Source organism: Bombyx mori, chromosome 1 (genome assembly GCF_030269925.1).
Source record: "Bombyx mori chromosome 1, ASM3026992v2".
Lineage (NCBI taxonomy): Eukaryota > Metazoa > Arthropoda > Insecta > Lepidoptera > Bombycidae > Bombyx > Bombyx mori.
This window is the reverse complement of record NC_085107.1, coordinates 12,790,145-12,804,571: the sequence shown is the minus strand read 5'-3', so window position 1 is coordinate 12,804,571 and position 14,427 is coordinate 12,790,145. Positions and strand designations below refer to the sequence as shown.

General features: G+C 39.0%; 2 protein-coding genes across 11 annotated transcripts in view; one reads left to right on the top strand and one right to left on the bottom strand.

Moving 5' to 3' along the window:
• The window catches only part of LOC101737506 (RING finger and SPRY domain-containing protein 1), a 29,688-nt gene extending 27,573 nt beyond the window's left edge, over positions 1-2,115 (bottom strand). Inside the window, exon 1 of one of the 2 annotated variants that reach the window (XM_004929878.5) lies at positions 1,871-2,115. In XM_004929878.5, the coding sequence (XP_004929935.1) occupies positions 1,871-1,887 (17 nt within the window). In that variant the 5' untranslated portion in view covers positions 1,888-2,115. The remainder of the gene's footprint in view (positions 1-1,870) is intronic. The other variant, XM_012693589.4, reaches the window with a different exon arrangement.
• Positions 2,116-13,336: 11,221 nt separating this feature from the next.
• Positions 13,337-14,427, top strand: part of LOC101737214 (uncharacterized) — a 196,083-nt gene continuing 194,992 nt past the window's right edge. For 4 of the 9 annotated variants that reach the window (XM_038013105.2, XM_021350357.3, XM_012693540.4 and 1 more), the window contains exon 1: positions 13,338-13,924. In XM_038013105.2, the coding sequence (XP_037869033.1) occupies positions 13,447-13,924 (478 nt within the window). In that variant the 5' untranslated portion in view covers positions 13,338-13,446. Of the gene's footprint in view, positions 13,925-14,427 lie in introns of all 9 variants that reach the window. The other 5 variants (XM_062669544.1, XM_021350358.3, XM_021350359.3 and 2 more) reach the window with 4 other exon arrangements.

Below are 14,427 nucleotides of genomic sequence, written 5' to 3'. Positions count from 1 at the left end.
CATGTATAATCTCCTAAGTAAGCAAGTATGCAAAATAATTGTAAGGAGGTATCTTAAAAAGCTTGCATGTGTAACAATTTTAGTAATTTTTTGAAGAGAGTTTTTGACATTCGGCTTTCTAGCTATAGATATGAAGATTTCATAAAACAAACTTTTTTAAAGACATGTCATTTTTTATTTATCATTACATTGTAACCTTCAGTAGATTTTGTTCTATTTCCTGTAAGGCAACGACAAACTAAACCAGTAGAGTATTAAGCTTTGTTTAGACAAGAAATGCCTCTACACTTTCTTGTAGAGCACTTATAAAAAAGGAAGCGGGTTTAACAATTTTTTTCCAATTACTCAAATAATGAACATCAACATCATATGGATCTAAAGAATATCAATTCTCTCAGAAGTCTATAGGTACCTTAGAGTTACCTTAATACCAAAACAAAGGGTGCTTTATTATACAAGGGCAGGCAATATTTACCAATTAAATACCAATTTCCTTTTGCAATGAAACTAGTGAACAATTAATTCTATTTAACTGGCACCTGGTTTGTTTTTATCAAAAATGAAAGACAAACAACATGGATAGCTTCAGTTCCCAGCAACAGTGCGAATGAGCATGCATGTCTGATTCTTTGCATTCAATCTATCATCTATATTCTTTTCCGAGCACCTTGTCCAACTTGTCGATTACGACGAAGAGTTTGCCAGATTAACTAACCCATTGAGTTTCTTGCTGGATTTTCTCAGCTGGTCGCAATTTTGGATATGGTGGTAGATTTTTTTTTTTTGCTTAGATGTGTGGATGAGCTCACAGCCCACCTGGTGTTAAGTGGTTACTGGAGCTCATAGACATCTACAACGTAAATGCGCCACACACCTTGAGATATAGTTCTAAGGTCTCAGTATAGTCACAACGGCTGCCCCATCCTTCAAACCGAAACGCATTACTTCTTCACCGCAGAAATAGGCGGAGCGGTGGTACCTACCCGTGCGGACTCACAAGAGATCCTACCACCAGTAAAACAGATTCTACACAGCACTGCTCTTGCAATTGCTCTCAGCACAAACCTGTGAGCTCACCTACCTATCCAGGCATAACTGGTATAGCCCCCTAGGCTAGCAGTGAATAGGTAGAGAAAAAAAAAATTCTGATTTCAGTGATATAATCATAAATATAGGGATAGCTATAATATTGCTTATAAATATTTAAAGAACCTAAAGACTTGTGGGGGAGTAAGAGGGTGAACGTAATTACCATCGATACTGCCCCAAATGTCAAGCGACTGCGACGACTAGTAGTCGTGGTGCTCCCTGCTAGACAACAGACGAGGCAATGGCGACCAAACAGTTGCGGGATAACCATATCCCCAGCTGGACAACCAGCTGGATGAGGCTGCAGAGGCCTAGGGGGCTAAATCCCCTCTAAAAAGTTTTCGGACGGAAAGGAATGGCAAGCTACCGTTACTATTTTTCCCAAGAAAACCACCATGAGAAAAGCTGGTGCAAAAACTGGACCAAGGTGGTCACGACCCTCAGTAATGAGGAAACGATATGAGATTATTCACAATGTCTCTGGCATCTAATCGATAGCGGGATTCTAAAATAATTCGTTTTAATTTCGTAATCAATTTATGGGACCTAGAGTTCACTGTTGGTCACAATAGATTAATGAGAGAAAAAAAAAATTAATGAATCGCCCTACATCGCCGTGTCAGTTACCAACCCTGTTTCAAAAATAAGAAATGATTTACTTCACATAGTAGATACAAATATAATACCCAACGATGTTTTTAATGAAATGGCTACTTAAAGGAAAATAAAATTTACATAAAGAGCATACCATATGCGACATAAATAAATGTAAAGTACTTACCCCAGCATCGCTATCATCTTTTTCAGGAAAAGGATGCGCAGAAATCGAAGTCCTATTCCACTAAATTACAGTACTACAAAACTGATTTTAAAAGTCTTGAAAGCATTTATGCAATGTAATTTTTAAGATTCTCACATATTAAATAAATGTCCAGGCCATCAGACGTCTCATCGTCGTTTGACCTGCTCCGATACAAACAAAAATTAACAAAACATTTCTACGATCAATAAAGAAGACCTCAACCAAAGACATTTTTATATTTGTTTGATTATTAGGCAAGTAAAGGAAAAATAGCCATACAGCCGAGACAAACATAAAAGGTGAATTAGAACAGAGTTAAACGAAATGCAATTGATTTGCAAATGTTTAATTTTCTTGCTCTTGTACACATCTCTTTAATGTTAAACAGGTGATCATTGTGTACGCTTGACTTCAAAAACGAAAAACAATAAGTTATAAGGGTTCATAAAATTGGACACCTCGCAATGCCGCCAAACAACGTTAACGCAAATATTGCTTTATATGTTTTGTTCTTTAAGGATAAAGGGATAAAAGTCTATAGGTACCTACGCTAAATCTTTTAATTGTTTTGTTTAATTCGACCAATGAACCACCAGGCAACCGATCGTCAAAAAAGGAACATTGGATGGGTAAAGGAACAATACTGGGAGCAAATTTTTTGCAACATGCCATTTTTGGCATCCTCCTACGAGGTCCCCGCGCGCCCCTTTTGCGGGTATGTGGGACTCCAAGATCTGCATGGTGTTGTGAGCAGACCGCGGGCCCAAGGATTTTAGGGCCCACCCACTAAACGACTCCCCTGCACTCTTACACCCGACGTCCGATCCCCTTCGAGGTCAGAACCCGGATGAGGTAGGGGGGCTACCGCGGTCAACACTACAACCAGACGGCGCGGCTCACCGACGGAGCCTTCGAGGCGAATCGAAGGCTCTGAAACGTCAGCCGTCTCGGTACGGCAGCCCGTCGGCTCACCCGGACGGTGCCGCTGGTGTCCCGGAATACCCCGCTGGACCAGAACCAGCCAGCGCGGTCGGGATGCGATACACCGTCGACCGGTCAAATAAATTGAAGCCTGTTAATAATTTAAAAGTAAATGAATCAGAATGAAAATAATAAATTAAATATAGAATCAAATCAGATGAGTAGACAACACCTCCGATGCTAGATGAGACAAAATGAAATAACATTGCAGTAAACTAATACAGTGAGATTATTAAAACTTACAAGAACTTTTCCAAAAATTTTCGCTTCTCTTCTTTATACTGCACTTCAGATGTAACACATCGTTTCATTTTATATAATTAATTTGATCCCATTACTAACTTCAAAATAATCAATTTTTATTTTATTTCGCTATATGGTAATTCTCTTGGAAGACATGGTATCACAAAAAAACATGGCTGTATGAGTTATATTTCTTTTGCTTGCTTGATTGAACCAATTAAAGTAAAAAAGTCTATGGTAGAGTCACCATTTTACATATCGATAAAATGGGGTGATTCGGGACAAATTCCAACTTGATGAACAATTTTAAGGCAGTTGTTGATGTTTAAAATGCTATATCAGGATCAAAATGATTGAGTCTTGGGGCCATCTTTGTTATCCAATTTAAAGCTATGCAATTAGCATTCCAGTTTAAACCAAAAAAGCAAAAATGGGTGCTATCCCTACCTTACCCAGAAATTGCGGTTATTAGGGACAAAATTGATATTAGTAGAGAAATTTGGTAGGGCTGGCACTCCTTGGTTTTAATTAATTAATTTATTTAGTTGCACCAACAAAGTGATCATCAATAAAAAAACATTGAAAAACTGACAAAAGTACATGGCAAATGGCATAAAAAAGGTGCAATCGACAGTGCATTGACAACACAAATAAAAAAATATATAACTAAAACTTGATTACATTTAATTACTTGTGATTGATTTATATTTACTTGGGAAATTATCCGCGACAGATTTTTCCTGTAAGTTGTGAGATAATTAGAAAAAACATCTATTTCATCACTTAAAATTAGTTCAGTGCAATCAGACAACTCCGAATGAACATTGACGGAGACCGCGCTACCGTGGAGATTATTGTAGTCCCGAAGGATTCTGTTTAACCAATGACAACTGTGTGAAACCAATAACAACTGCCACTTACCTTTAATATATATGATGGTTCAAACACTAAATAACGTTTATAAATCACAGTCGTCTATTATTATCAGATAAATAAAAGAAATCAAAGTTTCTAACACTGAAATAATTACCACCACAAGAAGTTAATTTGAAATGCGGTTTTTTATAAGTTAGCAGCTATAATCATGCATATTCAGAGTTGTTTTGTGAGCTTTCAACGTTCTTCTATTACACTACAAAATATAGAAGATTTTGCAACGATAAAAAAACGGGTAGTATTTAATCCTACAACTGTAAATGCAATTTTTTCTATTCAAATATTCGAAATTACCACCAAAAATATTGAATTGCGCACTAAATTTGCTCATCAAATAAATCAAATCTAATATACTGTTTGATTTATAAAGCGAAACTGTTTTACTAAATGACTATTTGTTAACTAAAAGTAAAACTGATAATTCTGTGTGTGCAACAAAATATTTAAATCAATTTTTTTAAACCCATCACCTATTAAACTGTTAAGAACATGAGTTATTTTAAATGAAACACCAGTTAATCAGTCATGTTTATCTAATTAAAGTGCACAAAAAATCAACTAAGTGCAATCTTAATATACACTAACAATTGCAAAACAGTAAGGTAACTCAGTTTTTTTAACTAATCAATCTTTGTTATTACAACATAAAAAAAATCTTCTTATTGTATAATTAGGGCAGGTTTTGCTTTCGCCCGGTGGATACCGCCGCCGGGTACCGTCTCATCGTGTTATTGGATGAGATGGGCAAGCTGCTGGAACGCATGCTGGGGGCCGGCATCATCCAGCATCTGGTCGGGGTAGGACCCGATCTGTGGACGGAGCAGTATGACTTCCGAGAGGGCCACTCAACGGTAGACGCGATCTTTCGCGTGCGGGCACACAACTTCGGCGCTGGTTTTCCGGCCGAAAAGCCTAATTAATAAATATAATCATATTTGGCGCTGTTTTTTTTTAATTACACAGTTTGCTACGGTGGCTACACTAATTGATTCTGACGGACACTTTAATACCCGGTGATTGTTTTCTACCCCTCTATTAGTTAGTACCGTTACAGTCTAGCACTGTCCATATAGAATTGCGACCCCGACATTTTCAAAAAACCTTGTGCCATGTTCATCGATTGACTGGAATAGGTTCGACATGCGTCATTTAATTCGGCAATACAGCTACATAATACCTACATATAAACACACGGACGACCGAGCTCGCATATCCGTCCGGGCAAAATTTATTACAATTACCGGTACTAGTTGACGCAATTTGGCCGTGACGCTGATCGACAATGTTCATCAGAATTTGATTAGATGTTTAAAATAAAATGGCCGTTTTAAACGCGATAATGTACATACAATGAAAATAATATAATACAACAAACATGTGTAGGTACATCCATGGTATACTCGTGTAATCTGTAGTCGCGTGAAATTTATATTAATTTCAAACTTTTTTTTTAATTTTTTATATGGGTGGACGATCTCACGGCCCACCTGGTGTTAAGTGGCTACCGGAGCCCATAGACAACTACGACGTAAATGCCGCCACTCACCCTGAGATATGAGTTCTAAGGTCTCAGTATAGTTACAACGGCTGCCCCACCCTTCAAATCGAAACGCATTACTGCTTCACGGCAGAAATAGGCAGGGCGGTGGTACCTACCCCTGTGGACTCACAAAAGGTCCTACCACCAGTAATTGCGCAAATTATAATGTTATTCTTTCACCGTGGATGTCAATCGTGAACCTTTGTCAAGTACGTATTTCATTAGAAAAATTGGTAACCGCCTGTTGGATTCGAACACCGGACATCGTTCGAATCACCGAACACCGATGCATCGGCCACAACGACTTCACTATCTACTTTATTCACTTTATACAGGATGGTAATAGTTATTGCTGTGATTTGATGGGCAGACGAGAGATTATGGCTGAATCTACAGGTTTTATTTGCTTAAAATTACAGCCTCAAGATTTGAGATTAGTTTTTATTTATTAACTAGCTGACCCGGCAAACATTGTTTTGCCATATATAAGATTTCTAGGGAATTTCTAGTGTAGGGAAAAAAACTAACTTATTGAAGTGTGTAAGGATGTGGTAAATGAGTGAAAGAGGTATGTAGTGCTGTGAACGATGAGGGAATATATAATAAAAATAACAAAACCTCATTCAACCACATAATACCTCTTTATAACAAAAAAAAATGTCCAGATAAAAAAAAATATGTTAGGGGTGGACAACCCTAATCACTTAGGGGTATGAAAAATAGATAGTAGCCGATTCTCAGGCTTACTGAATGTGCATAAAAATTTCATGAGAATCGGTCAAGCGGTTTCGGAGGAGTATGGGAACGAACATTGTGACACGAGAATTTTATATATTAGATATCACGTGTTTTTAGTCTTCTTGTTCTAAATTAACGATTCGTCTCCCCGTTAAACCGGAATGTACCTATTGGTAACACCTTCTTAAAAAATATGTAGATGATAATAAAACGATCAATTTATTCCTTTTTAGACCTTTCCTGGACCAGAACCTAAAGAAGTTTGAAATTTGTAAAGTTAAAATCAACATAGTTGTTTTGTTTATATCCTGAATGGAGCGGTGTATCCGTTAAAATACTACACCAATAGTTAATTAAAAAACCAATTTATCGGCTACAGTTCTAAGCAGCTAGATACCTATATCTAATAATATATCTAATTATAATATATTTTAAGGAATCCTAACAAGTAGTCTTCAGGTTTTTTGTAAATCAGAATTACTCATCTAATAAAATTTAACAACTAAAATTTTAGGTAACCTCTAAGTAGTTCCTAAGGAGGTTTTTTCCCCTACCTATGCTGATAGCCTTGAGAGGCTATTTCAGCTTCTCCTTGATGTGTAGGTGAGCTCACGGGGCTCAAATCGGGAGTGTTGCTAGCACTGGCCCTAGCAAGATCAGTGCTTCGCAGAATCTACCACCGGATCGGAAACGCGGCCCACTGAGAAGATCCGGCGAGAAACACAGTGGGCTGTGTCTATGGGTTAATTCACTCGTCGAGCCCTTCGTCGCTCAAGACGGGTTCGACGAGGACGGTGACCGGTGCTTGTGGTATTGAAAAGCACCGTTAATGGATCGGGAGGATCTGTAATGACGTGCTTACGGCGAAGTCGACTGTTTACCATTCGGTCTACAGGATCGGGTATGTAATTCCCGGCGGCCACGACAAGAGGGCCTAATACCTCCTTAGGCCCTCTTGTCACTCAGCACGTCCAACCACTACAATCTATTCATTTGTAGAATTTTGCCATACAGTCTTGTATTTTAATGTCGAATCCGGAAGTGAATATAATTGAGTCGTAATAAAATGGAGTCGAGTCATCTGAAATTGAATATGGGATAAAATTGAATGTAATGAAATTAAATGAGATGAGATAAAATTAAGTAAGCGCTTAATAAAATGATCGGCTTATTGCTTGTAAAATGTATTTAGACTTCAAGGCCACATTCCACGTGTGTATTTGATTTCAACCGTCTTCTGTACTTCATGCTGAATGTAGGCTTTGCAGGACCGATCATTGTGACAAAGCAGCAAGCATTGTGGCCAAATCCAGCAGTGGACGACCGTGGGCTGAAAAAATCACATGTAGGTATAAACGTGAAGAAAGCCTGATGTAATAAAGTATAACAATACAAACAGCTTCACACATAAAAAGTACATAATAATAATACGATAGCATTCCTTTTTTTATTTTTTGTCTATTTGAAGTTATTCTTACAATATTAACAAATAATCTCCTTACAAATGGTAGGTAGCGATTTGTTAATTTTTAAGTCATTTTTGAAAGAAGCAAAAGAAGTGTATCGATTTTGTTCCATTTTGTGTACTTTTTGGAATAAATATCCTTATGGGACGATGCGGAGGAATTTCCCTACCCAGGAAAAACGTCCGTAACGTAAGATTTTTATTAGTAACTTGCTGACCTGGCAGACTTCGTAGTGCCTTAGTCGATAAATAAAAGACCTAAGATTTTTTATAAAATAAACTTAAAACAAACAAAAGGAATCCGTCCGACGGGGGCACATCAAAGGAAAAACAAAATTGTTATTTTTATTTAATTCCGAGCATTTTCATATTTATCTACCTTTCAAATCATTCCTGGACTTCCACAAATAATTTAAGACCAAAATTAGCTAAATCGGTCCAGCCGTTCTCGAGTTTTAGCGAGACTAACGAACAGCAATTCATTTTTATATATATAGATAGATGCACACAGTGTACGACTTAACTTTGTAATAACGTACAAAAAATAACATAATACATATATTTTTTTATCATTCATTGACTACGATCTCAGAGCGTTCGTTTGCGCAATACACTAACTCTTAAGCAAACAACCGTGAATGAAGTGTACCACAGTAAGTTAGCACGTTACCGAATGACCGTGGGTTGTTGCGAAGCCTCCAGTTTTATTTTCTTTATACCTCGAATAGAACTTAAAATTAATATTTTTATAATAAGGAACTTCGTTCTTATCCGGTGTCCCACGACATCACACCTTTTTTATTTTATTTTATTGCTGGGGTGCTGAAAGAGCGCTTGGGGTTAAGTGGTTACCGGAGCCCAGAGATGTCAACAGCAAAAATGCCGCCACCCACTTGGAGACATTAAAACTCAGTTCTTTAGTACCTACTGGAACGCATTACTGATTCGCGGCAGAAATAAGCGGGATGGTGTTACCCTATCCATGCGGGCTCACGAGACGCCCTAAAAGTAACTAAGGCCCTTCTCCTATTTCGACCAGAACTTGATCGAAATAATTAATTAAAAATAATAACACATGTATATAAATGTGTTATTAAAAGTCAAGTATTGAAAGATGTTTAAAAGAGATTTAAATTCGAAATGTGTTAAAATTAGGAAGGTAATACCTAACAATTGCAAGCTATATTTCATTTAATAACTAATCTGATTTATGTATTTTTTCTTGGTTTTGAGTTCTACGTGTAGAAAATTGAAGTACTGGTTTATACTAGGTTAGTTATATTACTAACTGCTACCCACGGCTTCGCCTGCGTGGTCAAGTATATGCGTTAATAATTTATAATTTTTTCTAAAGGTTTTTGCGTATTTTTTTTAAAGATAAGGCAATAACAAGGCAGTCTTGAGAAAAATATAGCCTCGGTAACTCTCGTGGTCTAACACTATCAATGTGAAACAAAAAATTATATTAATCGGTTGCTTCATTTTGATTTGAAAAACGGACAAACAAGAACACAAACACACAAACACATTTTCACATGAATTTTTAATTTTTTTTATTGCTTCGAAGCGTGGACGAGCTCGCGCCCCATCTGGTGTTAAGTGGATATCGGAGCCCATAGACATCTACAGCGTAAATGCGGCCGCCTCGAGACATAAGTTCTAAGTTCTAAGACATGTCATAAGTCTCAGTTTTTACAGTACAATAGCTGCCTCACCCTTCAAACAGACAGAAATAAATATTTAGTATGGATAGGTTATTTATTACAATTGCCCAATCTCGTATTCGATTCCACGAAGTATTTAGTGGGGTCGCGAAAATGTAACAACTCACTCAAGTGGTAGGGGAAAAATCTTTTCTTAGAAATTTACGGATAATTTAAGTACAATAATACGAGGAAAATTTCGGGAATTAACGAAGTGACACAACATTACTATCTAAAAATGTATTTATTGCTTTTCGAAGTATTCTCCGCGAAATTTGACACATTTTTCCATACGATGGAACCAATCATTGAAGCAACCATTCCATTCGGAAGTTGGGGTCTCCAAAATGGCCGTTTTGTAGGCGTCCACAGCTTCTTCAGGTCATGAAAATCTCTGTCCACGCAATTTATTCTTTATTTTAGGGAAAGTATAGAAATCATTAGGGCTTAGGTCGGGGCTGTACGGCGGATGGTCTAATAATTCTATGTTTTCGCTTTTTGCTCTACACAGAGCGAATGCGGTATCCATCGGGAAAACAACTTTTTTACACCTAATTGTTCATGCAAGATTATTTGTATTTGACTCATGCCAATGTCTAAAGTTGCCTGAATTTCGCGGTATGTCACATGTTGATCTTCCTCAATCAGCTTACGCACAGCAACAACGTTTTCTTGGGTGACTGCAGTTTTTGGACGACCTTGACGGGGATCATCACTGAGCTTGACACGTCCACGTTGAAACTCAGCAAACCAGCGATAAATTGTGGTTTTGGATGGGGCTTCATCGCCAAATGCAAAAATCATCCGGTCAACACACTGTTTTTGTGTTAAACCACTTCGAAAGTCATAATAAATCATCGCTCTTGAATTTTCTCGAGTCAATTCCATTTTCTCAACGACTAAACAAGTTTGACGAAACCTCGCGACAAGACCGAGAATCTTTTTTTAAATAAATAAATGGTATTCGATTTTTAAAACCAAGGAGTTTTCAATTAAAAATATTTTAATATGACAGGAACAGTGGAAATATTCAATTCCCGATACTTTTAGTGCAGCCTAGTATATGAGGGAAGAGAAACGCTGACGGAATGTTTTTAAAAAGTGTGACGTCAGCATTGGTCACGTCACAGTTATTAATTTCTTGACAATGACTCATGTTTGGGCTTCCGAAACAAAACTTCACGAGAACTGCGTATATTTCACGTTTCACGAGAAGCATAACAACATCAGAGAGATCCGTACTGTAACTACGGCTCGGGCACGAATGCCCAAACGCTTTTTTTTTAATTCCTACCTAAGCTTATAGCCTTGAGAGGCTATATCAGCGGAACCTTAACTAGTAGGTGAGCTCACGGGGCTCAAACCTGACGACGTTGCTAGCACGAACCCTAGCAAGAGCCGTGCTTCGCAGAGTCTACCACCGGATCGGAAACGCGATCCACTGAGAAGATCCGGCGAGAAACTCAGTGGGCTTTGTCTATGGGTTAATTCGCTCGTCGAGCCCTTTGTCGCAAACGACGAGTTCGACGAGAACGATGACCGGTGCTTGAGGTACCTAAAAGCACCGTTAGTGGATCGGGAGGATCCGAAATGACGTGTTTGGGGCGACGTCGACTGCTTTCCATTCTTTCCGCAGGATCGGGAATGTAGTTACCAGCGGTCACGATGAGAGGGTTCTTGTGTCGTGCCGCTTTATCGAAGTGGGGACCAAGCGCTAGACAGCACGGCGTATTTATTTATAGGGCTTGGTACACGTGCGCGTGTTTACACGTTTAACGTATTGAAATTACAATAAAAGGGACTGTTTAACATCAATTTCTCGTCCTAATAAACACAGAGTAATTAGTTGATAATCAGATGATCCGATTATCACATTCAATTATTATTATTTTTACAATAATAGGTAAATAGTCATATTTGCGCCGACATATACATAATTACGGAAGAAAAGTTTCTTATCATTATTCATAGAAACTATTGAAGAGTGAAAGTTCTTCAGATGATTTTTGAAGTTCCTGGGAGTCCGCAACATTTTTGTCGTGGCCAACCACCACGGTCGTGGCGCGCATGCCCGGTTCAGTACGCAACCAGCTTCAGAGGGGAGATGTCGTTGTTTTCGTTTAAAAATATGAAAAAGTGTTCGACGTGCAGTTTACAAACTTTAAAAACCTGGTACTAGTTTTTAAAGTTTGTTCGATTTTGTTAGTCAATCTGCGTAATATAGGATTTTTGCACTTTTCAGAGCTGGCGGCAACTAAGTAATGAGGATCGTAGACTGGTTCAATCTGTCTTCTTTTTTGCTTTGATCTATAAATATATGTTTTTGCCTCATACGTTTCTAAGCTATTCATTCGATTTTGATGGAGCTTGGTACAGTTTCTATTAGAATAGTAATAATAATAACAAACAATAACAACCAGAAATATATACTAAAGGATGGGACGGTCGACATTTTTCGGGCATGCCACCGTCCGGGAGAGTCTATTAGACATATTGTTTCTGGCTGTTCTCGGTTTGCTAACGGCGAGTACTTGCATAGACATAACCAAGTGGCTAGGATTATCCATCAACAACTTGCTCTGAAATATGGTGTTCTTGATTCTGCTGTACCTTATTACCAACACCAACCTCAACCAGTTCTTGATAATGGTCATGTTACGCTCTACTGGGACCGGATAGGTATATTGTTGCCAATAAGCCTGATATTGTGATAATAGATCGATCTGCGCGTCGAGCAGTGTTGGTTGATGTCACCATTCCTCATGACGAGAACCTCGTGAAGGCAGAAAAGGACAAATTAATAAAATATTTAGATCTGGCCCACAAGACTACCGCCATGTGGCATGTTGATTCAACCATCATTGTTCCAATAGTTGTGTCGGTACACGGTTTGATAGCGAAAAGTTTCGATCAACATCTTAAAAAATCTTTCGTTATCCAGCTGGGTTAAGGGCCTAATACAGAAAGCAGTTATCCTCGATACTGTACGCATCGTGAGGAGGTTTCTCACTCTGGAGTCCTAACCACTGGTGGCTTGTGTCATAGACGCCGCCATCAGCGGCAATCTATTTTTTTTTTATAGGTATAGTGTTTTTTAAAAATTGTATTATTAATATCTTTTTATAAAAAATGTTGTGTAATTAATAATATTTTAAATAAATATAAACAAATAACAATAATAATAAGAAGAAGCAGAAGAAGAAGAAGAAGAAGTAGAGGAATAATAAATATATCAAAGAATTTATTGTCACGAACGACGATTCGCGTTTAACTCGTCGAAGTCTTTCGTTTTTGAAATTCAGATTTTTGCATCGAAAGTTGTTAAATCGTATTATTTATGATGGCATTGATAATTTTTAATAAAGCGATGACCTCTGGAACTCATTTCTTTCAAATTTGTTGTAAACTGTATTTTTTTCCTTTTCAGTACGAACGTTTCAGTCGATAGATATACTAGCCAGGCTTCTTTTTTAAAGTTGTTATTAAGTAGTTTGTAGGAAGTAACTTAAAATATCTCAAAAAATTCGGATTTTATACACATACTCACGTATATTTCTGTCCATTACAATAAAGAAATGGAGATTCGTGCTCTCCGCTGGAACGTGTCGCAAGTTAGGAACGATTTGGTTGTACTCGTACTCGATGGCCGAGTTCAGAAGCAAAAAGTTACATAAAACGTAATCCAGTCCTTCGGTAGTAAGGTTTTATGAGTCCAATTAAAGAGCGTGCGCGGGGCAGGATATTTATGGCATGGCAAGAGGGAAATCGTCGTCAGAGTGGCATGTCGATGGTCGGCATGAGGCTGGCGGGCACCAGCGAGTCGGCTGGTAGCGATCGATAGGGCGGGCGCGGCGCTGCAGTCGACGGAACGCCTGCCGCCTGACGCCCGTCGTCTCGTCGTGGCCTTCCGACATTACGGCGATCGCGCGCGCCGCGATAACACGCGACGATGCGCGGCGACCGCGCCGCTCGTGATACGCGCCACAATAAAGATCACGAAAACTTAAAGTCCTCACTTAAAAAAGGGAACAAACCCAAAAAGCACAGGGTAGTTTTTGACGAGAGCGCAAATGAATTTTTCGAAGCCGATTATATTATTGTTGTGCGAGATGAGTGTGGCTATTCCGATGAGGGCGAGGGCGAAGAGTGCTCCGGATGCGGAGCGTGCGAGCACTACCAGGAGCCGGAGCCGGGCGCTCTCAGTCCACCTGAAGGGTATAAAGACATGAGCCTGTTCAACCGTGACGGTACGTTGAGAGAGCAAGCATGGTGGGAGGCGGGAGACGTGGTGCTGGTGGGCGAGCGTTCGGGGACAGTGTTCACTCCTCAGCACTTACAGCTCCTTAGACGGCTCCAGCGCGAGAGGATGCTCCGTTCAACCATTTGTGCAGACTGTGACGCGCACGCCGCCCTCCACCAGCCACTCGGTGAGTCACCTCTGCCTCGTCCTTGCCAAGGACGAACGCAGTCCTGCCGTCCTTGTTCTCATATCTTAAATTTCATGTTTACCAAGCTGTGCGTTTTCAGTACATTTCTTCGAGGGTCGACGTGCTTCGCTACGGATAAACACGGGAAGCCTTACCGCGGTCTTCCCGCTACACGCTCGATGCGTGCCAATAAACTGTATCTGTTTCAGCTTTATTACAAACACGACTGTGTAAACATGTAATTTTATACAGTTCTTGGCAAGAATGGAGGTTAAATTATATGCTTAAGTGCGACTGTGTCCCTATCAACGTTGTTTGCCTTGCGAAGCTATTTACATTTTCGTTTGTAATTAGTCGCCTTCGTGATAGTATGACGGTTACTGTATGTTAATGTGCGGTTGCGAACAAACTTTTAAAAAACAAAGGAGCGTTCAAATGCGTCTCTTTAAGATTTTATATTTTTTATCGAAGAGCAAGTGACGTAAGCGGCATCATGTTTCAAA